The following is a 25,599-nucleotide window of genomic DNA, read 5'->3' as shown; positions in this document are numbered from 1 at the left end:
GCGAGGCGGCGAAGCGAGGCAACTTAGGCAGGGCGCTATGCGTGCCGACATCCGGCTACTAAAAGCCGGACCCTAGGTTATCAGCATGCAAGATCGTTTCATCCGAGAAGACCTCTTTCGCTCCTCTTTCTGCTCCTCTAGTGGTCTCAGAGCCAGTCGCATCACACGCCTAGAGCATGTAAGGTGGAGCGCCGAGGTCGACAAGGTTTACAATAAATGGCTCGCTTATTATTTTCTACACTGCCTCGACTTCGCCCAGATAGATGACACCCTCTGATCCGTGATCCAAGAGTCCATGTCAGCAATCAATCAAGCGATGACGCAATCCGAGAGAGCAAGCTTGACCTACCGACACCGCCAGATGCCACGATGGGTTCTTTCGGCGACCAATCTGTGCTGATCACGGTACCCGTGTGCCCCGGAAGCTGCATTCACCGAGAGCGAGCCGCCAAGTCAGTACGGCACGAGTCGACGTGAGACCAGCCCGCGCGAGCATCGACAAGAGCGACTGACCTTGTACCGGATCTCGCCAGTCGAGGCATCCCACACCGTCAGCGCTCGATCGGCTCCTCCTACTGCCACCATCGAGCCTCCACCTTGCGCACTCGACGTCGAATGCCGACTCCAGCTCGCCTTGCGCAACAAGCCTTCGAACCCACTCGGCGCACCGTAAAAGCTTCTCAGTAACCGCGGGTGCAACGTCGGGTTCGTCGCGTTGACTGTCGGTGCGAACGGTTGCACGTTCCACAGGTTCAACACCGAGTCGGCACCGACCGACAGCAGCTGCGACGAGTTGGGCGAGAGCGAGAGCGACGTGACCGTGTCCGCGTGCGCACGCAGCGAGTACGTGACCGCGTGCGACGCGAGCGAAAACACGTGCACATCGTTGTCGAGACCACCGATGTACAGCGATTGCCCATCTTCCGACCATTTCACCTTGAAAACTCGAAATGTCAGAGTCCCTTTTTTTTGAGGGCGAAAGCGAGCGCGAGTCGCGAAAACTCACCGCAGTGATCGGGTACCCAAGTTCGATGACCTCGATCTCTTCTTTTGTCGATTCTGCCCACACTCGCACTGTGCCGTCGTCACTTGCCGAAGCGATCAACCCGCGTCCGTTTCCACCTCGCTGCACATCGACCGCGTTGATCACAGCGTGATGTCCACGGAACCTCCGCTCGACTTCTCCCGTCTTGAGGTCGAACAGGAACAGGGTGTGATCGGAAGAACCCGCGACCAAATGCGAGTTGGACACGAAAGCGATGCAGGTTGCAGCACCTTTTGACATTCGTAGCGCGCCGTAGCTGTTCGCGCGCAATCAAAGGGCGGTCAGCGATGCATGGACAGCACGAAATGTCGCTTGGCTCACTTTTGACAGTCTCCATACACCCGCCAGAGCAGGATGGTCTTGTCAGCCGATGCACTCGCGAGCGTCTCTCCATCGGGCGAGAACTTGAGATCGAGCACTTCTGCAGCGTGTCCCTACCGAGCGAATAACAATTCACATCAGTCACGACTCTGAATGGAGCGGTTTGAGAGCAAATAAGCGAGAGAAGAGACTTACGCGCAGGCACATGATCGGTGCCGAGAGTCCACTCGTCCTCCTGATGGTCTGGATCAGCGCTCCCTTGTCTCCATTCGCATCGGCCGAGGCGACCACGAGCTGTTGCAGTGTCGGGTCGTGTTCATCGACTTTCTGACGCTTGATCAACGCGTCAGACTCGGACGTGGGTCGTTTCGACACTGCATCACGAACAAGAGTCAGCGCTGAGTCTACACCGTCATGCGGTAGAGAGCTCACTCGTGTTGGGGAAAGTGGGGTGATGGAGTCGAGACAAGCGGTGCGCGACGATCGACCTCTTGCTTCTCGCCTTCTGCTGTTCTCTTCCGAGACTGCTGCTTGCTGTCACTGAGGTAGTAGCTTCGACCTTCCGGGCCTCGCCTCTTGCATTCCCTCCGCATATCGCTCGGGAAGACTCGCTCGCGGATCACGTCTCTCCGACCCTGAGCTCCTAGGCCGAGTCGCACTAGGCATCTCCGTTAGTGGTACTAGGGTGGCGCGCCCTTCTTACTGTAAGCCCCGTGCGTGTCGGGATACACGCGTTCCCCGACAATACGGGCACATACCGCTTCCCTTTCTTCCCCTCCTGGCTTCCTTCGAACAGCTCGGATCTCTTTCCTGACAGGTGCGAGCTTCGAGGATTCTGCGCAAACAGCCACGGTCCTGTCAGGTATTGCTCTTTCTGCTCTTGACTTCTCCGAGGTCCTATAGCTATCTTCCCGTACGTTTCTCCTGCGTTCGCCCCATTCGAGCAAGACGTTTGCTCAATAACGATATTGTGCGTTGTAGCAGCATATACCCCCTCTTAGTCTTATCCCGGCGCCCGATCTCCCTGTCGCTCTCGCTCGTTCCTCTCCCCTCTCTAGTTATCCCGAACCATGCACTTTTCTCCTCTGTTCCTCGCGACTGGTTTCGCGTTGCTTTCAACTTGCGTCTCTGCCTTGACTTCTCCCCCCTCGACCTCTTCACCCATCGCTCAATCGAGACTCGAGGCCCGTTCGTCTGTGTCCAAAACTTGTCACCCTGCCTCTTCCGACTTTCTGTACCAGATCCATGCCGACGGAGTCTCCAAGCTTGGATTCTTTGCGAAAGGTAGCTACATCCGACTTGTACGTATCCTCTTTGCTCCTTTGGTTCGGGACGGACAAAAGATTGAAATTGATCTCCAACTTGTATTGTCTAGGCGACCAATTTGCACGCTCCTGGGTTTGAAGATTCTGACGAGATTGCATGGAACCTGATTCATCAGACCGGCAAGACGTTCAAGATCCAGTGCGTTGATCTGTTTGCCCTTGTCGCGAGATTCCACGACTGACGGTGGTTTGCTCTTGGTACTTTGCAATGCCCACGCTGTTCAGGACTCCTGACGGCAAGAAATGTGCGACTTCGAGGGGCAAGAATGACAAGGTCGGACTCGCAAGTTGCAAATCTTCCAAAACAAACGTAAGAGGAAACCATTTCCCATCTCTTATCAAGAGCTTGGGATTTTCCGTCCGCTGACACTGTTTTGCCTCGAATCGAATTTCGCTCGCCTTGATTGAAAGCAGTTTGAGATTTCGTGCGTCAGTTGCGGCAAGACTTCATGTGGAGATCCTTACGCAAACAAGTGTACAATCCGTTCGATCGATCGAATTGCGAAAGGACAATGTCTCTCGCGAGTTGGCAAATTGATCAAGACTGAGAAATGCAACTCGAAGGACAAGAAACAACTTTGGGGATTCAATCTCGCTTGAGAAGGAAACGGTTCCGGCGGGTGTGATGTATTTTGTGCTAATCTATGATCCCGAGTTTGTTATGCGCGTTCTCCCAATTCGAGATTCTTTCCTCTTTTATGAGGGGCTCGAATCGCTCCTTTTCCATGGTGGTCTGTTCTCACATGCAAGCAAAGCTTTCGCCCCTTCCTCCCGAGCCGTCCAAGCAGAGAGAACGCATGATCTCTGCAACCTCTTGCGCTTGAGCGCGTAGAAAGAACCGTGAGACGATGTTCCGAAGAAAGAGTTCTTCAACATTTCACTGCACCCCACTATTCAATACTGATGCTTAGAATTGGACTCCCTAAACCCTCCAACAAGTTGCCGCTTAGACAAGTCCAGCCTTGACCATAGCCTGTTCGATTCCCCCAAAAACTCGGTCAACACTGGTAAATTCAAAATAGGAGACGAGAGAGGATGTATAGTTACGTCTTTGAGAGCACCACCGAGTTTGGCAGGCGAGTCGACCATGATGACACCGGCCTTCTCGAGGGCGGCAACCTTGTCCTCGGCCTTGCCCTTGCCTCCAGAGATGACGGCACCCGCGTGTCCCACTGAAAAAGAGTGGTACTAGTCAGCGAAAGTGGAGGGATCGGGAACGAGAACAGAAAGCAAACTTACTGCGACGACCGGGGGGAGCAGTGCGACCACTGAATCACGACAGACCATCGCGCGTCAGGTGAGTCTCGAATATTGGACAGAACCTGTAAGGTACATGACTGTTGTAGGAGAAAGCTTACGCGATGAATCCAACGACGGGCTTGTTTTGGACGTTGTACTTCTCGAGGTACTCGGCCGCCTCCTCCTCCATGCTGCCACCGATCTCACCGATGAGGACAATACCCTTGGTCGCCTCGTCCTCCATGAACACCTTGAGGACATCAATGTGTTGCGATCCCGGGAACGGGTCACCTCCGATACCGACACACAGCGATTGACCGAGTCCAATCTTGGTCGTCGCGTCGACTGCCTCGTACGTGAGGGTTCCAGATCGCGAGACAACACCTGTGAAATTACGACCCACGAGAGTCAGGATATGAGTTCTGGACGTTCCCGAAGGGAGGGCCACTTGCCGACGGATCCGGGAGTGAAGATGTTTCCAGGCATGATTCCAATCTTGCATCCTCCGCCTCCGGGAGCAGGGGCAATGATACCGGGGCAGTTGGGTCCTACGAGACGAGATTTGGTTTGACGGCGGAGAGCTTGAGCGACCTGAAATCCTCGCAAACATGACGCACGAATTGCAGGTGAGCGAATTGTGGACACTTGGGATGGTTTGATCGTGTAACCGAGCAAAGAGAGACTCACGCGGACTTCATCTTGCTGCGGGATACCTTCAGTGATGCACACGATGAGGGGGATTTCGGCTTCGATCGCCTCGATGATGGCGTCGGCAGCAAAAGGTGGCGGCACGTAAATGACGGTCGCTTCAGGCTTGGTCTTGTCGCTCGCCTGAATGACAATCGAGCGAGGTCAGTGCGGGCCTGTTGCAAAGAACGCGAGCGCGAGAATCGATAATTTACCTCGCGGACCGAGCCAAAGACGGGTAGACCGAGGTGCTCGGTGCCAGCCTTTTTGGGCGAGACACCTCCAACGAGCTTGGTGCCGAAAGCAAGCGCTTCCTTGCAGTGGAACGTGGCCTGGCGCAACGCAAGCGATTGATCAGGGTTGAGCGCACGACGGTCAGAGGGATGCACTCACAGTCTTGCCGCTTTACAGGGTACAACAACCGAGTATGTAGGAGCAGAGTCAGCGCGCAATTCGAGTCGGAATAAGGCGGCACGACGGCAGCGAGAGCGAGATGGGGGAATCGCTCATCTCGCCCGCGCGTGCGGGAAAACAAGGCAACGACAAGGGACGGGCGCTTGACTGACGTGAAACCCTGGCAGATGACCTTGGAGTCGGGACGGAGACGGAGGTTCGGGATCGACTGGTCGTACAGTGCGAGCGACGCGACCCGGTTCGAAGTCGAGAACGCTCTTCGGGGAGCTGCCGAGCGAGACGCAACCACGATTTTGGGTCAGTCTCGCGCACGCGGAAGTGCATAATCGACCTGGCACGTACCGGCTTGTAGCAGCGAGCGGGATGCGAGGCGGACAGACATGGTGGGGAGGGACTACAAGGAGAGCGACGGCGCGAGTCTGTGGGAAATTCAATCCCGGCGCGGATCGGCTTGTCTTTCTATCCACCCCCTCTCCTCGCTCTGGCGGCTCTGACAGCATGCGAATAGCTCTACAGGGATGATTGGCGTCATTGGCAATCCGGCTGACATGGAATGACACGCATGCTGTCGACTCTCAACGACCGCTCCGGCACAGTTCGGCTCCTCCCTCTCGCACCTCCAGCCTCGTGTTGTCAGTCTGAGAGGCAAGCGTGACGCACACGCTCAATCCTACATGAGTCGCATGCAGCCAGCTCCACGGCACTGTAGATATTCTGTCCCGGATCAACTGGTACTGAGTCCCAGGACCCTCTTTTATAAAATCACCCTGTACAGGTTTACAATCAGAATCACTAGGCCGACAAACTACAAGCGCAAACCCAACCCGAGCGGATCCCCCGCGTCTCGCTTGTTCGAAGTCCCAATCGATGGCCATTCCGACTCGACCTTCTCCTGGTCGAAGCCGTGTGCGATTCCGCCTGCGTGTCGCTCCTCGTCGTCCTCGTCCTCGTCGTCGCTCAACCTGAACCACCCATCATCAGAACCCGCAACTGTGGGAGTGTCGTCTCGGTCTGGTCCCGCTTGCGCTCCTACTCCTGCTCCTGCTCCCGCTTCGGCTCTCAGTTCTGCTCCGGCTTCGCTACGAGCGAGGTGCCACTCTGATATGCTGTGCTCGTGCTTGTCAAACTCGATGTCCAAGTGGTCGACCCATACCGGAGATGAAGTTGAACTTGTCGTCGACTGATCTCGTTCGCAATCCGAAACCTCTCGTGGGTGAATCCGCTCGAGACGTTCAGTGTTCGACAAAAACGGGTCGTCGTCGTCGTCTTCTGGCGAACCTTTCGCGGGCTTGGAAGGATCAGGGCTCGGTTCAAACAAGGTCTTGGCGTCGTCGGTCACTGCAGGTCCCGAGTTTTCGAGTACAACCTGATCAGAGTGACTGTCCAGAGGTTTGCTCTCGAGGTTTCCCATCTCTGGCGCTGAAATGACGGGTACGGAAGACCCAGGAGTTGAATCCGGTAAGTCTCGCAACCCGATCATGAGCGGTTCAGGTTCGGCTGCGTCTCGCAAGGAGTTTCGTCGACGTTCGAGATCGGGAGACGACAGTTCGTAATCAGAAGGGTTGCACAGGACGTGGGCTCGAGTTTCGCTCGAAATCGGTTCCAATTCAACTCGGCGCATCTGCCGCGACCCAAAGATCAGCCCTCGTTCCTTGTCAATTGTTGTTGTTGCATCATAGCCGGCATGGATTGGCGCTGGGGACAGACTAGGATTTCTGAGACTCACGCGTGATGCCGCCACCGATATTTCCCTCTCGTCCTGGAGTTGCTGGCCGGGCTTGCGGTGGCGTAAACCATCTTGGTCGAGTGTTCTCGTAGCTTGTGTCCAAGCAGCTTTGTCTCGATGATCCGCCAAGACTACCAATCCTGATTGTTCGTGAGGACGAACCCTTTCGCGACGACGACGCTCACGTTCTTCTCGAGCCGCATGTTCTTCGAGTACTCGTGGCACGACTTCGACGAGGATGACGGTGATGGCAACCGCCCCTACAAGTCCCAACGCGATCGGCAACAGTGCGTACGGGAGTGGCATGCAGTCGGTTTGTGCTCCGTTTTTTTGAAAGGGTGGAGAAACTGAGAGAGAGGAGCGCCACATTACACATTTTTCTCGATCTTCCTCTTTTGATTTGGCACAAAAGAGTTGATCCTGATCTTTTGCGATTGCAGCAGAATGGGCATATATATATAGCGCATAATCAACGAATCTCGATCCCTCTGACCCCATTCTCGACCGATCTCACCCCGTTTGCGGTTTGTCCCAACCTGAACGGGTCGACCAACCTGCCCGTCTTTTCTCTCCAAATCCCACGGTAATCGTCCTTCAACCGTTGCAACTCGAGGTCGATCGTCGAGACTTGACTCGCGAGTGACATCATCGATGCGTGTTGTGCCTTCAACGTTGGCAGGATCGAACTCGGTGACAACGAAGCTTGTGGCGAGCTGAACACGGACGAAATTTGCTATACACGCACACACACCCAGCAGATCGTCAATTACGTTCCAGCATCTAGCGTAGAGGTGTCGAGGCACGCATTTGTGCAAGGGGGAGAGGACAAAGAAAGAAAGAGAGACTCACATCGACAGTTTGTCGGTACCCGTGCAACCGTTGTTCGAGTTCGATCGTTTTCCGTTGAAAGTATTCGAGGGGGAACCCGCTGACCGCTTTCGCTTCACTCAATTTCGTCGAATTCGAAGGTCCCGCTTTGAACGCTTCAATCAGGATCGTCGTCTTCGACAAATCGGCGAGCGAACGTTCGAGGTCGGTCCGCAACGCTGCAACCAATCTCGAATCTTGTTCGAGGAGTGAAGTGACCGTCGTCGATTCCTAATGCGGGTCAAGGTTTTTCCAGGTATTATAGTAAGCTTAGCGATGATAGCACAGCGAGAATGAAACATCAACGTACAGCCGAGAATTGATCGAGCATTCGCTTGGTCTGGGTAACTTCGCTGCCGAGGCTCTTGGATTTGAGCTCATCTGCGAGTTGTCCTTGAGACCTAATGAACTTGCTGTGAAGTTCAATTCGTTCGAAACGACGGTCAGTTATCTTGAATCGCGAATGCGGTAAAGTGTTATTCGAGTAGAAAACTGACTCCATCTCTTCGACGAGGTTCCTCGCTTGATCTGGCAAATCTTGAAACTTGGTTTGCTTGTTCAACGCGTTCGTAGCTGCTGTGGCTGCTGTAGGTGCTTGAGATTGACCGAGAGCCGAAGGTTGAGCAGTCGATTGTCCAAACAGACTCGGAGTCGTCGAGGGTGCGGAAAGTGACTGTCCAAACAACCCTCCTCCTGCGCCTGGTGCTGTAGGCGTGGAACCAAACAGTCCACCTCCCGTTGAAGGATTCGGAGCAGCGGCAGGAGTCGTGCCAAACAACGAAGGAGTCGAAGTCGGTGCCGTCGTAGTCGAACCGAACGAGAATGCAGGTTTCGAAGCGGCAGGAGTTTGACTCGTCGTGGCAGACAATCCACCAAACAGACTCGGGGTGGTTCCGGCAATCGAAGTAGTGGTCGGAGTTGAACCAAACAATCCACCTCCACCTCCCGCACTAGAACCTCCACCGAAGAGACTCGTTGTTGGAGCGCTAGCGGCAGTCTGACCAAACAGGGAAGGTGCAGAGGTGGCAGGGGCTGCAGGCGTCGCCGTCGAAGTCGAAGATTGTCCAAAGGAGAACGTCCTGCGTCAGTTCCAAGGAATTAGCTTGACTGCGCGTATCCTTACCCGTGCCTTGGCAGCGACTGATCAGCTTACGGTGCCGCAGAAGCGCCAAATAGAGACATGATCGGTTATCACGGGGATTGATGAGAGGATCTTCGCGAGTGCATCGCTTTCTAGCTTCTCGATCCGCGTTTCACCCTATTTCCGTGATGGAAGAATGTAATTCGAGCTCGATGTAGCAACAACAGGACAGAGACAGTAACAAATGTAAACACAAAAACCGCGACGATCGGAAAAGCTCATCCTCTCCAACCAGTCCACCAGCCAGAACTGGTAGATGCCTCTGCGGGATTGACAGCTGATCCTTTCGAATCGTTTCGAGCGTTGAGCAGTTTCAACCTATCGGCCGCACTCGATCGAGTTTCGGTCGTACCTCGAGGATCGTTTGTTCCTTCGACGCTCGTCGAATCGGTCTCTTCAAGAAGGACCGGTTCGAGTACGCTACTGCGTCTACGACCAGGAGGTAGAGGGTCGGGTCGAGCTATCGAGGTTGAAATCTTTCGCACGATGATCGAAGTCGTCGGAGAAGGACAAGGAGACGAAGTGTACGAATCGTCTCCTCGGTTTAAATCGCGAGCGTCCGGAGAAGGTGAAGGAGACATGCTCGATCGAGGTCGAGATCCGATCGTGCGAGTTGAAGGTGGGGGAAGCGATATTGCGGAAGTAGGCGAAGATGTCTGCGGAGGTAGATTCGAGTATCTGTGATCGAGCATCGAGCTTCGATTTGGAGTTGTCGTGCGAGGGGTCAATGGCTTGGTGCTTGTCGTGGTAGAAGGACTTGAGGACGAGGACGAGCTGATGTGCATCAAGAGGTCCTGAGCTGTACTAGTCCGCTTGACGTGTCGTTTCCGTGGTCCGACTGCAGAAGCAACCGCATCTGAAGTCGACACAATCGAATGAGAGGATGTCGGGGTTGACGGCGGAACACTGTCGACTGCGAGGGGTCGAGTACCGAGTCCTAACCCATGCACGACTTTGCCAGGTTCGGCAATGTCGAGTTCAATCTGGGATTGGTTCGAGTCCACAAAGCTGATTGAGCTCGTACTCGGCGTTCTGCGACTCTGGTTGAGATTGTCCGAGATCATCAATCTCGAACGGGGGTCTTTTCCGAGCCGCTTGATCCCAAACCGCTCGACGTCCTGTTCCAACCTGTCAAGACTCTCATTCCAGCTCGTATCAGGAGAAGCTGCAGGCGAGGCCGTATGCGGAACGTGAGCAGGTGATCGTGGCGGAGAGGAAGAAAGGAGAAAAGTCGATAGTTGAGAAGACAGGTTTTTCGAATTTTCGAGAATCTCGCTCGAAGTAGCGAGGAGGTCGGACGTCAAGTTCAACAAGTTTGAGAGGGTCGCGTCTCCCCGATCCGTATCGAGATCGGAATCGGAATCCGAAGGACCCGAGTCGAGGGTCCGAGTCGAACTTGTGGTCGAGGAAACCAAAGATCGGTTCTGCGAAATTCGAGGACGGGATCGTTCGATCGCTTGCTCGTACGCGGGTGGATGATCCGACGTGACTTGCAGTGGTAGCACACCGTGCGTAGGTCGACTCGTTCGACGATCCCTCTCGATCGAAGCGTGCTTGTCGCGTCTCGCACTTGCAAGCGTAGTGTGTAACAGATCGGATGCTGTCGCCGCGGTGTCTTGATGGAGAACGTGGTCTCGAAGATGCGAGGGGCGGGTCGAGGTAAGGGTCGATCGTGACAGATCGACTGGCATGAGGCAATCCAAGGTTCTTCTACGGACTCACGACGCGTTCGAGCGCGTGTCCAGAGTCTCGGACCGACTGGTTTCGAGCGAGACGGACTCGCTTGCAGGTGACGTTTGGGGCTAGTTGCAGTAGTCGAGATCGCGTCGAGCAGGCTAACGCATTTGCCGAGAGATGCTTCAGAGGCCGTTTGTCATGACCACGCAGGCAGGAGAGAGGCGAAAGCGAGAGGATGTAGCTTGGAGGACTGGGCGCGAGAGGGGTGGAGGTTTCAAGTCACAGGAGTTATTGATGAGACCAGCATCACTTGACGATCGCGCATCTTCCCATTTTCTCCCTCTAGTCCACCAGACATGCACAGAACATGCATCGAGGAAATTTGCAAGAGAGGCTGGAAAGAAGCACATAGAAAAGATACAAGGTTTGCAAACGAATGAAGAGGGTATAGCATCGGTGATCGTGACCGAAGACTACCACATGTCTGTCGAGCAATGAACAAGCGATCAGTATCTCGCTCTTCATCTGCGTGTGCGCGTTCTCGCTTACCTTCGAGGGTCTGTACAAGCAGAGACCCAGCAGAATATCATATGAGTACCGTAAGTCGCGAAAGAAAGTTCTACGAGGGACCGTACCATCTGTTTGGCAATGTCGGTCGAAGCGACCATGTCTTTGAACTCGTCAAACGACAATTTGCCATCCCCGTCTTGATCCGCTTCCATCATCGCTGTCAGATGTGCAACCGCGTCAGATCACATTCGAATTCGTCGATTCACACGCCGAGGTCCTGAGAGCCTACTCTTGTCAACGATTTGCTGCAATTGTTGATCCTGAGACAAGGAAGCCAGCCATGTGAGCACGCAATACAGATGTAGTCAAGAGGTCCCGGCGCACCTTCAAATTCGAGCCAACCATTGCCTGCGGATCGAGAGAGCCAGCAACACATGAGTGGGAATGCTCTCGAGCACAGACTCGAATCTCGACTCACTTTGAGCACGAGGAACAGTTCTCCGTTCGAGATGTACCCGTCTCGGTCCATGTCGTACACCTTGAACGCGACTGTGTCACGTGTACCAGAACGAGCATGAGCGACGAATGCAGGGCACGGAGCGGAAAAGGGTGGAGGTTTCACTCGCATTTGAGCTTCTCGTCGCGTTCTCCTCTCGAGCTGAACGCGCTCAATCCCGCGACAAACTCGTGAAAGTCGACCGATCCGGAACCACTGCGAGTCATGGGTTGAATCAGTCGCTCGCACATGAAATAGAAGACTGTGAGGCGGAACGACGCACTCTTCATCAAAGATGGCGATCATGCGGTGCGCGAGTGGGTTGGTTGCGATCTGCGGAATCATGAGGAACTCGTCTTTCGACAGCGAACCCGAGCCGTCCTTGTCGAGCTTCATGAAGCGTTTCTTGAGCCGTTGGATCTCGGCAGCCGAGACTGCGAGACGAGGCGAGTACGAGTATGAAGCGGTCAGCAAACCGCGGCATCGCACTCGAGCGAGAAGCGGCGAGTCGGCGGCGTACAGTTGGTCGTCTTTTCCATGTCCTCGAGGATCTGGGATTGTCCGGCACCCATCTTGACGGAACAGAGTACGAGTGAGTGGGGGCGAGCGGAGCTGGACGCGCGAGTACGAAAGAGCGCGGCGAGCGACGAGGAAGTAGGCAAAGTGTAGTGGTCGCGTCGAGCTGCGCCGTGCTGATAGTGAGCGGTACCGAATGTGCGATCAACGCGTGCAGGCGAGGCGAGGCGTGTCTGAAGAGGGAGCGAGACAAACGATGATGTCGCAGCTAGTGACCTGGCAAGCGCGAGTCGACGAGTTGGAGTACGAGTCGCGTGGTTCTGCTCTGCAGTAATAGATACTCGGGAGAGTACAGAAGAACTGCAAGCGAGCGATGCGGCCCAGGTGTACGCGCGCAGTCGCAGTCGAGTGATTCACCTCTAGTTGCACACCTCCACCTCGCGCGCATTCGGCTCCTCGTCTCGACGTCCGTGACCCACAAGTAGCCGTTGACATCTCGGTGTACTGAGGGTATCGTTCCTTGCACGGGTCCGTCGAGGCAACCATGTATTTCCCTTCTCCACTTCCGACGACCCGATTGTCCTTGTCCACCTCGTTCACCCCGACTGGGCCCTCCGCTGCGTCAAGGCCGTCGACCCCGTATCGTACACCTGGCCGCCCACCCAAGGGCAAGTTCAAAGGCGACTTCCTCGGCGGAGTGCAGGAGGAGGAAGGCGAGCAGGTCCTCCAAATCGTCCTAGGCCCTCGTCCACGCATTCGACCTCGCTCTCGCTCGTACGCGCAGCATCATGAGGACGATCGCACCCTGTGGGCCGTGCTTGCCCGCGAGGAAGTCAGCGTGTGGTCCATCCGCGTGCGTTCCCCATATCTGTCCGCCGTTCTGAGCCATCGAGCTGACCCTTCCAGCCAACCATCCAGCCCAAAGTCGTGCTCGCGAAACTGAAACGCACGCCCGTGTCGCTGAGAACCCACGGATCGAACCACCTCGTGCACTTTCACTCGTCGACTCGGCTCGTAGTGACCACCACCTCGGGCCACACCCTCCTGTACTCGATCGCCCCCGTCTCTCACAAGCAGAACCATGTCTACGTTCTTCCTGGAGGCGACAAGGTCCGTGAGGTTTGGCCGCAGGGCGCCGGAGAGGGTCAGGAACTCGAAGGGATCTGCTTGCAGGGTGCCGGCGAACGGTCGATGCAAGTCGGCGACGGCGTCGGCTGCGTATGCGTGACTCGCTCGGACCTCTTGATTGCCGTACAAGATCCTCCCTCGTTGCGGATCATCCCCTTCCCAGTCTCGACGAACCGGTCGAGCGCGAAACTGAATTCAGCGCCGTCCTCTTCGCGCTTGTCGAGGTTCCCATCGACCATCTCGCTCAGCTCGCTCCCTTCTCCTCTACCAGCGCCCGCACTCGCTCGCCGCGGCTCAGGGTGGGAAGGCATTCCGGGATCCGTACCCAGCCACTCTCCAAATAACGCGACAGGTGGAGGTGACAGCGACGTGATCGTGCTCGATGATTGGGACTGGTTGGTGGGTCGAGACCGTCAGGAGGGTCCGTATCTTCGTTCTCTCTCCGGCTGCGTCTATGCCAGCCCTTGTCTAACCTGCTGTCGCGTTACAGTGACCATCACGCAGATGATCGCGATCCCTTTGGACACTGAATCTGAGTCAGAACCGAGCGAGGACGAAGATACGGGCGAAAGGGTCCCGACAAAGTTCATCATGCTCACATCGGACGGACGAGCGTACCACGTCACGTGGGCTCCAAGCGATCGTCCGTCTCCTGACTCGAACCTGCATTCTCCTTCCGGTTCTGTACCGACGTCTCCGACCAAAGTCAAAGCGAACCCGTTCTCGCCTCCCCTGCACCACTCGCAACACCCCTTCTCGTACCTCAACAGATCAGCTTCCCAATCTTCTTCAACAGTCTTGTTCGACATTGACGAAAGGAGTAACGGGATCGGCGATGAGCGCGCACACTCAGTCGAGTGGGAATGGTCTGGGGTTTGCTTCCACCCAAACCCTGCTGGTGACGATCCGGAGCAGTGCGAGCAAGGGAGTCAAGAGTGGATCGCACAGCAGGAGTTTGAACTCGATCGAGGTCGGAGCGCGAGTACTGCTACGTTGAACACCAAAATGAACCTCGTCGCCATCGGTTGCGAAGAGTGAGCGCAAATCTCTTCGACTTGAATGATTTTCGCGAACAAAGCTGACGGATTCTTGAAATGTTGTGCGGTAGTGGCACGATCGCGGTTTACACGCTACCTTCTTCCGCATCGAGTCTCTATGCCCTTGCACAACCATCTCTCTTCCCTCGCTATTCTCACATGCACTCGCTCTTGGATTCTCTCAGCACGACCAGCACTTCCCTGTCACCTTCCCGAGTCACGTCACTCGCGTACACTTCGGATGGTCTCGCACTCGCAGTTGGATGGCAACGAGGATGGTCTGTATGGTCCGTGTTTGGCAGGCTCGGAAGTTGGAGCACGGAGACGGCCATGCGGGAAGAAGGAGCCGGATATGGAGTCGAAGGAGAGAAGGGGAACGGGTTCGAAGATCATTTCTTGGGTGGAGTTCGAGAGCTCGTCAGTTCTCGTTTCTCTTTACCGTTCCGCCGGAGAAAAGCCAATCTGTTGACTGATCAAGAATGCATGTATTGCAGTTCTGGGGGCCGGGAGATTCCGAACTCTTCGTCTTGTGTCCTCCACCGGTGCATCCCAAAAAGAAACGCGAGTCGCGCGTTGACCTTCATGAAGCACACATTCGGACATGCTGATTTCGTTATAACCGTTCTGCAGCTCACGATGAACAACTTTTTGTGATCCCGTTCGCAAAGAGCGCCGTAACCACCGCACATACGCCCGTATGTTGCATCCCATGGCACGACCTCTGATAGAAGTCTGACCTTTCATTCGATCAGGACAATACCAAAAACGCCTTTTTGACGATGGATGATCGTGTCTTGGTCTACCGAGGTGCAGATCAGCCAGACATGAGCGTCATCAACCCCGAGTCCGACGTCTGGCAACATATCAAGGTATGTCCATTTCAGGCGATCCAGTGGATCATGAGTCTGATTTCTGCTTGTTTGCGTTGCGACAGATTCCAGCAAATTATATGGCACATCAGCACCCGATCCGCTACGCTTGCATCTCTTCCGACGCGCGTTTGATCGCCATTGCGGGTCGCAGAGGATTGACTCACTACAACGCATTGAGCGGCAGGTGGAAGCTGTTTGAACGTGAAGCTGAAGAAGACGCGTTCCAAGTTGTCGGGGGCATGAGCTGGTGGGGTCCGATCCTTATCGCTGGTTGTGTCGAGAATGGCCAGTACCAAGTCAGTAATCAAAGCTCGGTCCTGTTCTCCAAGCGTAAAAACTGATTGGTATCCTGTCACATCCAGCTGCGGATGTTCTCGCGGGATCAACCGCTTACTCTTGCCGATACCTTGTTCGCGTACCCTCTCGACTCGGAACCTCTCGTCCTGTCCATCTTTGACAACTCTCTCCTCGTATACACGGCCGACAATACGTTCTACCACTTCTTGATCCGGCATCTGAAAGGAGGGACGCCCAAGTTGCGCATGTGCGGGAGCATCGGGTTCGAAGGCGTAATCGGCGAGCCCAGGAAAGTGAGAGGAGTGAGTTGGTTGGTCCCGAAGAGTCAACAGCGTAAGGTGTCACTTGGTTCTTCTGTACTTTGTTCTCTCGAATCGTTACGTACTGATTCGAGGTGGGCTCCCTGTGGGTTTTGCAGGATTCGGTGATCCCGCTGACGACCTCAACGTCGCGACCATCATTTTCTTGATCGCCGGTCGACTCGTCCTGTTGCGACCCCGACGAGCTGCTTCTCAAGAAGTCAAGTACGACTTGCAGCTCTTGTCGTCCACGGTCGAGTTCTTCTGGACTCACTTGAGTGGGATCGGAACTCTCGAGAACTCGCTCTGGGGTTGGGATGGCAAGAAGCTCAGGATCTGGTTAGATGCCCTCACGATCGAGAAAGTCAGAGTCGATCGCAAGCGGGACGTGTACGAGACGGTCAAGGAAAGCGTCGGAATCGATCTCGACTTCTATCCTTTGGGTGAGTTTGCCTCGTATCAAATTAAGGTCTCGCTTTCTGAACTGATCATCTCGTTCTTGCAGCCGTACTGATGGAGAAGGGTATCGTGATCGGAGTCGACCAAGAGATTAATCTGCGAAGAACTCTCGATTTCGCAATCTTCCGAATCATGACTACCGTAAGCCGTCTCTCTCAGTTCAGATCATTGTCGAGGACGCTAATCGAGCAGACTCTGTAGACTCATCTGTTCTTGCACCATATCTTACGGTTCCATCTCGCTCGGAACCAACGCAAGGAAGCGGTCTTGTTCGCGTCGCACTACCAACACCTAGTCTATTTCTCCCACGCCCTTGAAATCCTACTGCATGGGGTGCTCGAAGACGAAGCCGATGCTGCTGCTTCAGCTCATTCGTCGTCAAAACCGCTCACGAACGGACACGGTACGGGCGCAACTGGCGGGGAAGAAGCAGTCCTACCACGGGTCGTCGAGTTCCTCGATCACTTTGACGAATGCCTCCAAGTGGTCGTCAATTGCGCTCGAAAGACAGAAGTCGCGAGATGGGAGTTCTTGTTCAACGTCGTTGGCAAGCCTCGGGACCTGTTCGAAGTCAGTACCACCTTCTAATCTAATCAACGACCCAGAGCTCATTCCATACTGTACCTCGAACAGAAATGTATTTCGGCGGGATTCCTCAAGGTCGCTGCGTCGTACTTGCTCGTCTTGCACAATCTCGAGCCGGTCGAACAGAGCAGCAAGGACACGGTTCGACTTTTGACAACCGCAATGGCCGCCGGCGACTGGACTGTGAGTTTGTGCGCAATGTTTGTGCTCTCCAATCGTGAAACTGATACAAACCATCTACGACATGCAGCTCTGTCGAGAACTTTTGCGATTCTTGTATTCTCTCGACCGGACAGGTCTCATCCTCAGAGCAGCTTTGAGCGAGAGTACGCGAGAATCCTTTTTTCTGGACGTAACGGATCGCGCCTGATCGCTAGATTCCCCACATAACAGGTTCAGCACTACCAGACATCTTCCCGTCTTCGCTCAATCCCGATCCACGGCGAGTAGTGTCAACTCCAGCTCCGACATCAGTCGCGCAAACGCTCGGCCCCCCGCAGTCTGATGGGCGAGAGCCAAGACAAACACGAACCCCTTCCATGCCGCCTCGACAGCAACAAAGTTTGAACCGAGGTGGTGCAGATGCTGGGTTCGGCAGCCTGATGGGAAGGATGATGTAGTACTAGACGTCTGTAGAAATACGCGCTAATTGCCGCCTGGGCTGTGGTGGTCAGCTAAGCTGCAGGTTCAGCGCCTTGCAGATGGTCTCTCGTTTGCCCCGTTGGCTTCTTCTTGGGGTTGTGCCAATGTGCCTGCTATCAGTGTCATTTTGCAAATCCCTGTCTCCATTTGCAACAGCACCGAGCGTAGTACGGTCAAATAGAGGATCAAAGTCCCTGCTCGCGATCGAAGGCCTCGTTCCGGGATTGCTCTGCATGGTTGGTCTAGGCCGCTCTCACTCCGGATCGTTTCGGGAGCGCTATGTATACTTCTTGTTTGTTTACTAGTCGCGAGTAGCGATTAGAATCGTGCGCGGGCCACAAAGTGGGGAATCGACAATTGCAAAGTGGGGAATCGGGGACATGTGACCTGGTTTGGCGCCCGCCAGGGTCGGCGTCAATGTCAACGTGGCTCTTTGCGAGGCATGTAGTCTCCTCTGAAATAGCCAACCTGAGAATAGCGCTGCGATCGGACGCGTACCAAAACGCTTGCTTCTGTTCCCCACTCGAGCATCGGTTCAATCCTCTCCGCCTCTTTACTTCTTCACTTCTTCACTTCTTCACCACACTACGATCAAGCATGGCCACAACTACGAACCACGTAAAGAACGAGCGCGCGCTGCGGGACGACTCGAGCAGCAGTGAATATGCAGGCGCGCCGAATGACGGAGGTGCACAGTTTGGAAACCGCAACATCACTCCAGGAGGTCACCCTCTTGATCAAGTAGGTCTTCCATTCGATGAATTGGAGTCAAGCTCGAGCACATCTGACCCTCTTCGCGCAACAGTCGCAACCCGCCTTCCCTGTTTACCATCGCAAATTCGCCAACCCTGCCCCTCTTGGACTTTGTGGTGTGTACCTGTCTGCGAATGCATCGAAATGTTGTGGCTGCTGAACCGAACCTGCCATTCACAGCCTTCGGATTGACCACCTTTATGCTGTGCGCTTTGACCCCCACTCGACCGCTGCTTTCCTTCAACTGACGCTGCTGGTATTGCACGTTTCTCAGGTCCTTGATCAATCGTGAGTGACTGTTACATTCCGTCCTGATTCCGCTGTCTTCCCGTCGGCAGTGTATGGTGCTCCTGTGTACACCGAGACTGACATAGGCATTCGTGTGCAGTATCGACTCGAGGCGTTACTGTACCCAATATCGTTGTTGGACCTGCATTGTTTTACGGTGAGCCACCTCTCGGGTCATGGTCTCTGGTTGATCGCCGGCTGACTTTGACTTTGTAGGCGGTCTTGGCCAGCTTCTCGCCGGAATGTGGGAATTCGCAGTTGGGTACGTAGCACGACGGAAAAATTACCCTACGGAACCAAATTGACGCTTTGTCTCGACTGCAGCAATACCTTCGGAGCAACCGCCTTTAGTGAGTTCCAAATCAACAACAGCCTGGCTGCCTGATGCCTCGGCTCTCTCTGCAGTCACTCAGATGTTGTACTTCTCGACAGCTTCATACGGTGCCTTCTGGCTGAGTTTCGCGTGCGTTCTTTTCCCTTCTTGGCTTCTACCATCCAGCATTAATTCAATCCGCTGTCTTCGTGTGCAGCTTCATCATCTCACCTTGGTCTAGTATTGCTGCCGCGTATGGTAACGATGAGGCGATGTTTGGCAACGCACTTGCGTTCTTCCTTTTTGGATGGGTGAGCCCGTCCAACACCATCTTTTGACAAGCAGCGAAATGACCTCCTGCCCTCTAGTTCATTTTCACGACCATCATGACTATTGCCTCAATCCGGTCTTCCATTGCACTCTTCATGGTGTTCTTCACTGTCGACAGTGAGTATCATTTCCGGGGATCATCGCGTCTCTGGCTCAAGCTACAGAGTTGACCTTTCCATGACCGGGTCAGTGACTTTCTTGCTGCTCGCGATTTCCGAGCTCGGAATCGGCAACTCCGCAATCATCCACAAAGCAGGAGGCGGATTCGGTATCGTTGCGGCTTTCTTGGCATGGTGTAAGTAGTTCGGCTCGAAATTCAAGCTCACTGTCCTAAGCTCACCGTTCCGGGTCCTCACAGATGTGGCTGCCGCCAACCTGATTACTCCGAGCACCGCTTTCTTCTCGGTCCCGGTTGGAGACTTGACCAGACGCAAAGACTAAATCGATGCATGCGCTATGTTTATTTATTGTCATCTTTTTGTTTGTAAGATCCGTATGCGTTGTCAATAAGAGAAATGCAAAGCCAGTGTTATACTTCTATCATCAGAACTTGATCCCAAACCTTGCCGGACTCAGTCCGCTTACTTCGGCACTCAGCGGAAGACCTAGCGCCATTTCCGCTATCACTTGGCCCGTTCCGGGCGCGAGAGTGATGCCCTGCTCATCAGCGAGACTCATCAGTTTGCTAGACAGGATGCGAGGCCAGGCAGAAAAGAGCTTACCCAAGGTCCGTGTCCTGTTGCAACCAGCACGTCGCGCTCAAGAAAACCTACAATGGGCTCGCGATCGCTCGAGATGGGTCGATAGCAGAACTGTCGTCAATCAGGCTTTAATCAGGAAAAGGTCCAAGGATGAAGAGAGACAGGACGAAAGATGCAGCCGTACTTGAGTCCGCTCTATCACGGCGCCATTCTCCTCCTTCAGGAATGGACTGACCGCTCCGGCTGCACGCTTGAGCCGTCCCGCGCAATCTGCATCGACCATATTCTTGACTTCGTTGACATATTGTGGCAGCTTGTTCGGGAGTCCAACGGAGCTCTCGTGCGCCGATGCCGGGATCGAGTTCTCTCCAGCCACATACACGAGTCCGTTTTTCCTGACAAAGAATTCAGGAGCTCGAGTGTAACCCCTCGCTTTTTCCTCCTCGGTCAGCCCTCGAGCGAGCCCAAACGCTTCTCCGTGAACACCAGCGATTCCTCCGTCAATGCCAGCAAAGACTGCGCCCGACGGGAGTTCCTTCTTCGAGTCCTTGGAATCAACTGGCTGGAAGGCATCAAGGGCCGGTCGAATGAGGAGCGAGTGTCCGGGTAGGTTTGTGATGGGGATTGCTGGCAGCTCGAGAAGGTCGCAAACCTGTGCAGACCAAGGACCGGCCGAGATGACGAGTTTATCGAACGGAAGATGCTCGCGAGATTGGGTTTCGTGAGGCGAGAATGCTATTGTTGGCTTGTCTGGAGTTCCACGCGAGATCTGTGTCACCTGTCCAAACTTGCAAGTGAAGCGTTCGCCGTATGTCCGGCGAAGGTGTGTAAAGAGAGTTTGACAGAATTCGGCGGGGTCACTGCGCGTCGCGCCTTCAGGTCAAGGACTGTCCGGCTCTGGCGCCATGCTTGATGAAGAAGAGATCTTACACTTGGCCTACTCCGCCTTCGAGGCTCAGCTCCTCCTTCTCGCCCTCAACCCACTCGCCCGGTGGCAGCCTGCCTTTTTCGACTTCGAGCGTCTCTTTCCCCTTTCCTCCAGGCAAGCTGCGGTACGCGCTTCGGTTGACAGGATGTCCCAAACTCAAACCGATAGCGCCGCACTCCCTCCATCCGTACTGTCTTGCGCCATCGAGAACTTTGGCGAGTTCGACGTGACACTTGAAGCTCGCGCGGGCGAGATCTTGAGACGGTTCATTGTGCCACGACGATCCTCCGGCGACGAAGCCTCCAGCATACGACGATGCTCCGCCTGCAACCGATCCTTCGGTCGACGCCTCGACGAGAGTGACCCGGGTCAAGTCGGATAATGCGAGCGAGTAGTACGCCGTACAGAGCCCGACGATGCCGGCGCCGACAATAACAATATCCTGGTGCTGTGCCATGTATCGAGAAGCAGAGACAGACTGAAACAGCTGAGTGTGCTCGAGATGAGGCTGCAATCGAACTTAGCCGCACACAAGAGCACGCGCGGTCCGGCGAGCCGATGTGGAGCGCATGATTCGTTTCTCTCTGCCTCGCGCGTGAGACAGTATAGCTGCCGGCAGACAGGCTAAGGGACGGTTCATTTGGTCGGCATGGACCTCTGTCGCCCGCATGCAGGTCGAGACGGGAGAACTTGTTGGGATTCGGCTTCGGGTAAAATTGTTTGGTGCACAGCACCCCGTGCCGATCAACGTGCCGAAAATCACTCGCGCTGCGGTGAAACCGATCTTCCGCCGCCAAAAGATCTCCGTCAACATCTACGCACAGCTTATTTGCTCTCACCAACTCCCGCCCGATTCGCGATGGTTGCACCTTCACTCTCTGCCGACACGCTGGCTACGCACCGTGCTGCAAACCCTTCGCTCCGAATCCGCATCGTTGGAGCGGGCATCGGAGGTCTTGCGGCTGCAACCGCCTGCGCACGCCTAGGTTTCACCGACGTGATTGTCTATGAAAACGCCAACGAAATCGCCGAAGTATGCTTACGCGACCGTGCTCCTGCTGAGCCATAGAACCTCGGCTGATACCATCTCCATCGCGAATAAAAAGGTTGGAGCCGGCATTCAGGTGGCTCCGAACCAGGCCAGGATCTTGCGCAGGCTAGGCTTGTTGGAAGACCTCGAGCCTTCAGCCGTCAGGCTCGACCAGATCTCGCTCCGTCGTGCGTGCTCGCTTCGCTGTATCTTCAGTTCGGGCGCCTGCCTCTTCCCGCTGACACTGCTCCACGGTTGTGCTATGCAGGCTACAAGGACAATTCGATCCTTGGCACCGCACCTCTCTCTTCTGTCCCCGAGAACTACGGCGCGCCGATTTGGGTTGTGCACCGAGCGGATCTGCAGCGAGTCCTTCGTGTTGGAGCCGAGCGAGAAGGCGTACAGATCCGAACCGGTCATCACGTTGCCAATGTTGACTTTGAAGGTTCGAGGCTGCTCGTCAAGACCTCGGCCGGTGAAGAATGGATCGAGGGAGACGTCATCATCGCAGCCGATGGAATCAAGAGTATTGTTAGGGAGAGGATGTTGTCCCTTCATGGCCTCAAAGACGAAGGTGAGCATACGCTTCCGCATTTCTTCGCAGGCTGGCGGTAGGCTTGGACTGATCATATCGCTTTTTCATTTCGAGCAGGTCGAGCTACGGGCGATGCCGCTTACCGGATCTTGATTCCGCGCGAAAAGCTCGCAGACGATCCTGAACTGCTTCAACTTGTGGAAGAGAAAGCTGGAATCCGGTGGATGGGTCCGGGGTGAGGCTTTCTTTTCCGGCGTCCCCCAGTGTTGACTCTGCTGATATTGCGATGAGAACTCGTAGAGGGCACATCATGGCATACCCCATCAAGGACCACCAAGTGTATAACATGGTCCTCCTCCATCCTGACGTTCACAACACGTCCGAGAGCTGGACGAGCACTGGCAGCAAGCAACAAATGCTCGACTTTTACGGCGAGTGGTGCCCGAGTGAGTTCGATACCATCGATCAGTACAGGTCAAGATATTCCGCACTAACCGAGTCGGGCGATTGATAGTGGTGCAAAAATTGCTCAACTTTGTCGATGCGGACTCCGTCATGGAATGGAAGGTGGGTGCTCGACTTTGTCTCTCTACTACGGTTTCACGGGCGCTGACACACTCCAGATCATATCAGCTCATGGATCACGCGAAGCTGTAAGAATTCAGCCCTCGCTCGAGATAGGGACTTGCAGCGCTGATACTGGGTCCCTCTAATTACAGACCCTCCTGGATCGAAGAATGCACTGCCTTGATGGGCGATGCGTGCCACCCGATGCTTCCCTATGTTGCGCAAGGAGCCGCGCAAGCCATCGAAGACGGTGCCGTACTCGGTGTCGTTCTCAGCGGAGTGCAGTCCAACTCCCGCCAGCAAATCAAGAACGCATTGCTGCTGTACCAGGTACGTGTCGCTCCGACTTGGAGTAGCTCAATAAACAGACTGCTAACAGGTCTTGCTCGAGCAGGATGTCCGGAAAGCGAGAGCAGAAGCGATCCAAGCGTCTGCCGCCGACACCCGCATCTCGCTGCATCTGCCCGATGGCAAGAAGCAGCAAGAACGAGACGAGAAAATCCGACTCGCGTCGAAAGGTCAAGGTCCGAACCCTGACAAGGTACGTACGAGTACGCGACGTGACTCGAGCTTGACTTTCCGGACTGACACATAATGCGCCGATCTAACAGTGGTCGGACAAGTCGTGGCAAGAATTCATGTGGAAGACTGATTGTGTTGTACAGGCGAACGAGCGTCTGTCAGAGACCGAGGAAGGCTCGACAGTCCAGCAGCGAGACGGTCATCTGCCCGTCGGCGTGGTCGCGGCCGCGGCTTGAGCACGCTTTGGCTTCTCGAAAGCTTTGTATTTGTGAATTCGCTGTTGTTTCCGGCTTCAACCCCGTGTAGTGTCTCCGGCGTTAGTGCACCCTGTCCGTGTCCCGGCTATTTTCGAGCTCTACCTTTACTAGATCTGCTGCATGGCTGTTTTCGATATTGTCCCTTGTCTTCTCTAGAGCTCTTCGGAAATCTGCTGCAGATCGAGCAAGCGAGAGCTCAGCGATCCGACAGGAACAGGTTCGCGCAGAGGCGAGAACGAACCTCGAGAGCGTGAGCATAGTGCCGTCTTATGTTTGCTAAGTTTTACTGAGTTGGAGAGTCAAACCTCAGACTGGAGCAGCGAGGAAGGACAAAATTGAACAGAATAACGCCAAAGACATGCCCAGAAAGAACCAAGCCAACGGGAAGACCCCAATGTCAAACCGCGCGAGCTAGGGGAATCTGTTTGTGGGTTAGGGTGTATGGGTGTCAGTGCAAGTGGCAAAAGGCGATCGATCGCCCGAGCTAGACTCACCACGGGCTTCCGAGTGACCATCAAAGTCTCTTCGCCGGCAGCAAGCCACCGAGAAAGAAGAGTCTGCGCCTGCAACGGACGTGAGGAACTAGTGCTCAGGCCGGGTGCACTACCTTCGCTGCTCCGTCGGGCACAACCGGCCCCGTTCAGCCGTCAGACTGCAACTGCTGGTGCAGACGATGTAGCTCTGGCCCCTGAGCGCACCGTCCGCCTTGGCACAAGCGTTCTCTCTGTCAAGAGTCCGATCCTGCGTCATGTCTTGCAATCAAAGGGAACCCACCTCTTCACTCTGCGAGCAGAGGAGACAGCCGGTCTGCTCAAGAAGAGGGTGTCAAGCCGTGCCTCCGCCATCGTCCGGACTGCGCTCAAGCCAGCCGGTTGGTCTATCGGAACCAAGACCACGAAAGGGCTGCACATTGCACCCAGCGGTAGGTTCACGGTCAACAAGGGCTTCGGGAAGGATCAGAGTCCCCTCTTGATCGCTTCCCTCGAAGAAGCTCTGCGGAGAACGCCTTTGTAGCTTGTGCGGAAAGATCTTTGAATCTTCCCGAAACCCCTGTTCACCGTGAGCCGGCCGCTGTGTACAATGTGTAGCACTTTGGTGTTTTCGGTCCCGATTGACCAACCGGCTGGCTTGCCGAGCGCAGTCCAAGAAATGGCGGAGGCACGACGGCTTGACGACCTCTTCTTGAGCAGACCGGCTGTCTCCTTTGATCGCAGGGTCGACAAGTGCGATCCATTTGATTGTAAGAAGCGCCGAAGGATCGGACTCTTGACCGAGGGAACGCTTGTGCCAAGGCGGACGGTGCGCTCAGGGGCCAGAGCTGCATCATCTGTACCTCGACAACACAATGTCAGGTGATGTTGCGCCTGTCACACGATCATGTTGAGTGCGTGGACTCGTGAGCAACAGCAGGAGCGAGAACTCACAAGTCTGCTTCGAGAGAGGGAAGGGAGGGCGCCGAGCTGAATCGGCCATGTGGAGAGGGGGAGAGAGGGGTCCGGGCTCCTTGAAGCTGTGGTCTAGTCCTGCGTAAGCGTATGCCTTGTGAGTGAGACAAGGGGGTCGAGCTCATGTCGGGGCTTGAGAGTAGACTAGATACATCTAGGACACGATGGGCATAGGGTGGAGTCTGTATATGGGTGGGAGAGGGGAAGAGTGTGAGTGATTGGTTCCGACAAGGAGAATCGGGGCGACGACGAGGGGAGGTCGGGGAGCGAGAGCCAGGAGTAGAGGACAGACCGCCAAGAGAGGGAGAGGGAATCAGAGATAGAAGATTCGCGAGTGAGGGTGATTGGACACCTCTGAGCTTAGAATGATTGAACGAGGCCGGTCGAGGTGGAGTGAAGAGAAGGAAAGCAAGAGCAGAAACGGTCTCTCACAACTCTCAATCCCTCCCCCGGTCAGAAGATCCGCGGTAGATTACGGAGCGACGAGAGCGAACGAGAGGTTCGTGCGAATGTCGTTGACGACTTTGTGACGTTCCTCGCTCACGCAGCTTATCCCCCTCATCTCGCCCCGAGTTGACCATTCGCTCGTGTAGGTTCCTTTTGAATAACAGTCTACGATCCAGCTGACCCTGCCTGAACTTGAGCTA

The 25,599-nt window shown here is 55.0% G+C and overlaps 11 protein-coding genes across 11 annotated transcripts; 4 read left to right on the top strand and 7 right to left on the bottom strand.

The window, feature by feature from the left end:
* Positions 1-235: 235 nt before the first annotated feature.
* Positions 236-2,305, bottom strand: JCM15063_005653 (WD40 repeat domain-containing protein; the record flags this gene model as incomplete). The annotated part of the gene is made up of 7 exons (XM_076675874.1): positions 236-273; positions 350-425; positions 514-936; positions 1,007-1,301; positions 1,367-1,479; positions 1,562-1,740; positions 2,284-2,305. The coding sequence occupies 7 exons, from the start codon at positions 2,303-2,305 to the stop codon at positions 236-238; spliced, it is 1,146 nt and encodes a 381-aa protein (XP_076537013.1).
* A 131-nt stretch (positions 2,306-2,436) lies between these two features.
* Positions 2,437-3,291, top strand: JCM15063_005652 (uncharacterized protein; the record flags this gene model as incomplete). Its single annotated transcript, XM_076675873.1, has 4 exons — positions 2,437-2,667; positions 2,742-2,830; positions 2,917-3,001; positions 3,106-3,291. 4 exons carry the CDS (start codon positions 2,437-2,439, stop codon positions 3,289-3,291), a joined length of 591 nt encoding a protein of 196 aa, XP_076537012.1.
* Positions 3,292-3,637: 346 nt separating this feature from the next.
* Positions 3,638-5,413, bottom strand: LSC1 (succinate--CoA ligase (GDP-forming) subunit alpha; the record flags this gene model as incomplete). Its single annotated transcript, XM_076675872.1, has 10 exons — positions 3,638-3,664; positions 3,739-3,863; positions 3,931-3,959; positions 4,050-4,314; positions 4,383-4,521; positions 4,618-4,761; positions 4,833-4,949; positions 5,011-5,020; positions 5,184-5,298; positions 5,374-5,413. The coding sequence occupies 10 exons, from the start codon at positions 5,411-5,413 to the stop codon at positions 3,638-3,640; spliced, it is 1,011 nt and encodes a 336-aa protein (XP_076537011.1).
* Positions 5,414-5,836: 423 nt separating this feature from the next.
* Positions 5,837-7,063, bottom strand: JCM15063_005650 (uncharacterized protein; the record flags this gene model as incomplete). Its single annotated transcript, XM_076675871.1, has 1 exon — positions 5,837-7,063. One exon carries the CDS (start codon positions 7,061-7,063, stop codon positions 5,837-5,839), a length of 1,227 nt encoding a protein of 408 aa, XP_076537010.1.
* Positions 7,064-7,226: 163 nt separating this feature from the next.
* Positions 7,227-8,806, bottom strand: NUP49 (FG-nucleoporin NUP49; the record flags this gene model as incomplete). The annotated part of the gene is made up of 5 exons (XM_076675870.1): positions 7,227-7,490; positions 7,607-7,855; positions 7,935-8,037; positions 8,122-8,703; positions 8,778-8,806. 5 exons carry the CDS (start codon positions 8,804-8,806, stop codon positions 7,227-7,229), a joined length of 1,227 nt encoding a protein of 408 aa, XP_076537009.1.
* Positions 8,807-8,983: 177 nt separating this feature from the next.
* Positions 8,984-10,456, bottom strand: JCM15063_005648 (uncharacterized protein; the record flags this gene model as incomplete). The annotated part of the gene is made up of 1 exon (XM_076675869.1): positions 8,984-10,456. The coding sequence occupies one exon, from the start codon at positions 10,454-10,456 to the stop codon at positions 8,984-8,986; it is 1,473 nt and encodes a 490-aa protein (XP_076537008.1).
* A 459-nt stretch (positions 10,457-10,915) lies between these two features.
* On the bottom strand, positions 10,916-12,020 carry JCM15063_005647 (EF-hand domain-containing protein; the record flags this gene model as incomplete). The annotated part of the gene is made up of 9 exons (XM_076675868.1): positions 10,916-10,926; positions 10,992-11,001; positions 11,078-11,169; positions 11,242-11,272; positions 11,337-11,360; positions 11,431-11,501; positions 11,579-11,664; positions 11,732-11,882; positions 11,969-12,020. 9 exons carry the CDS (start codon positions 12,018-12,020, stop codon positions 10,916-10,918), a joined length of 528 nt encoding a protein of 175 aa, XP_076537007.1.
* Positions 12,021-12,508: 488 nt separating this feature from the next.
* Positions 12,509-17,261, top strand: JCM15063_005646 (RIC1 family protein; the record flags this gene model as incomplete). The annotated part of the gene is made up of 15 exons (XM_076675867.1): positions 12,509-12,817; positions 12,883-13,513; positions 13,583-14,126; positions 14,201-14,546; positions 14,624-14,690; positions 14,760-14,824; positions 14,882-14,998; positions 15,064-15,297; positions 15,364-15,631; positions 15,717-16,040; positions 16,103-16,197; positions 16,258-16,626; positions 16,690-16,824; positions 16,892-16,967; positions 17,035-17,261. The coding sequence occupies 15 exons, from the start codon at positions 12,509-12,511 to the stop codon at positions 17,259-17,261; spliced, it is 3,807 nt and encodes a 1,268-aa protein (XP_076537006.1).
* Positions 17,262-17,880: 619 nt separating this feature from the next.
* JCM15063_005645 (acetate uptake transporter family protein) lies at positions 17,881-19,408 on the top strand (the record flags this gene model as incomplete). The annotated part of the gene is made up of 12 exons (XM_076675866.1): positions 17,881-18,024; positions 18,089-18,152; positions 18,217-18,241; positions 18,311-18,324; positions 18,425-18,481; positions 18,541-18,586; positions 18,649-18,674; positions 18,757-18,787; positions 18,855-18,948; positions 19,006-19,084; positions 19,158-19,262; positions 19,326-19,408. 12 exons carry the CDS (start codon positions 17,881-17,883, stop codon positions 19,406-19,408), a joined length of 768 nt encoding a protein of 255 aa, XP_076537005.1.
* A 102-nt stretch (positions 19,409-19,510) lies between these two features.
* Positions 19,511-21,053, bottom strand: JCM15063_005644 (NAD(P)/FAD-dependent oxidoreductase; the record flags this gene model as incomplete). The annotated part of the gene is made up of 4 exons (XM_076675865.1): positions 19,511-19,624; positions 19,690-19,779; positions 19,853-20,528; positions 20,599-21,053. 4 exons carry the CDS (start codon positions 21,051-21,053, stop codon positions 19,511-19,513), a joined length of 1,335 nt encoding a protein of 444 aa, XP_076537004.1.
* A 402-nt stretch (positions 21,054-21,455) lies between these two features.
* JCM15063_005643 (uncharacterized protein) lies at positions 21,456-23,486 on the top strand (the record flags this gene model as incomplete). The annotated part of the gene is made up of 10 exons (XM_076675864.1): positions 21,456-21,629; positions 21,703-21,814; positions 21,895-22,200; positions 22,279-22,396; positions 22,462-22,607; positions 22,676-22,728; positions 22,795-22,814; positions 22,881-23,058; positions 23,123-23,269; positions 23,340-23,486. The coding sequence occupies 10 exons, from the start codon at positions 21,456-21,458 to the stop codon at positions 23,484-23,486; spliced, it is 1,401 nt and encodes a 466-aa protein (XP_076537003.1).
* Between the last annotated feature and the right edge of the window lie 2,113 nt (positions 23,487-25,599).

This window comes from Sporobolomyces koalae (genome assembly GCF_050403365.1).
Source record: "Sporobolomyces koalae JCM15063 DNA, S_koalae_JCM15063T_v1_ctg2, whole genome shotgun sequence".
NCBI lineage: Eukaryota > Fungi > Basidiomycota > Microbotryomycetes > Sporidiobolales > Sporidiobolaceae > Sporobolomyces > Sporobolomyces koalae.
The sequence above is the reverse complement of the archived record's forward strand: the minus strand, read 5'-3'. Positions and strand labels throughout refer to the sequence as shown.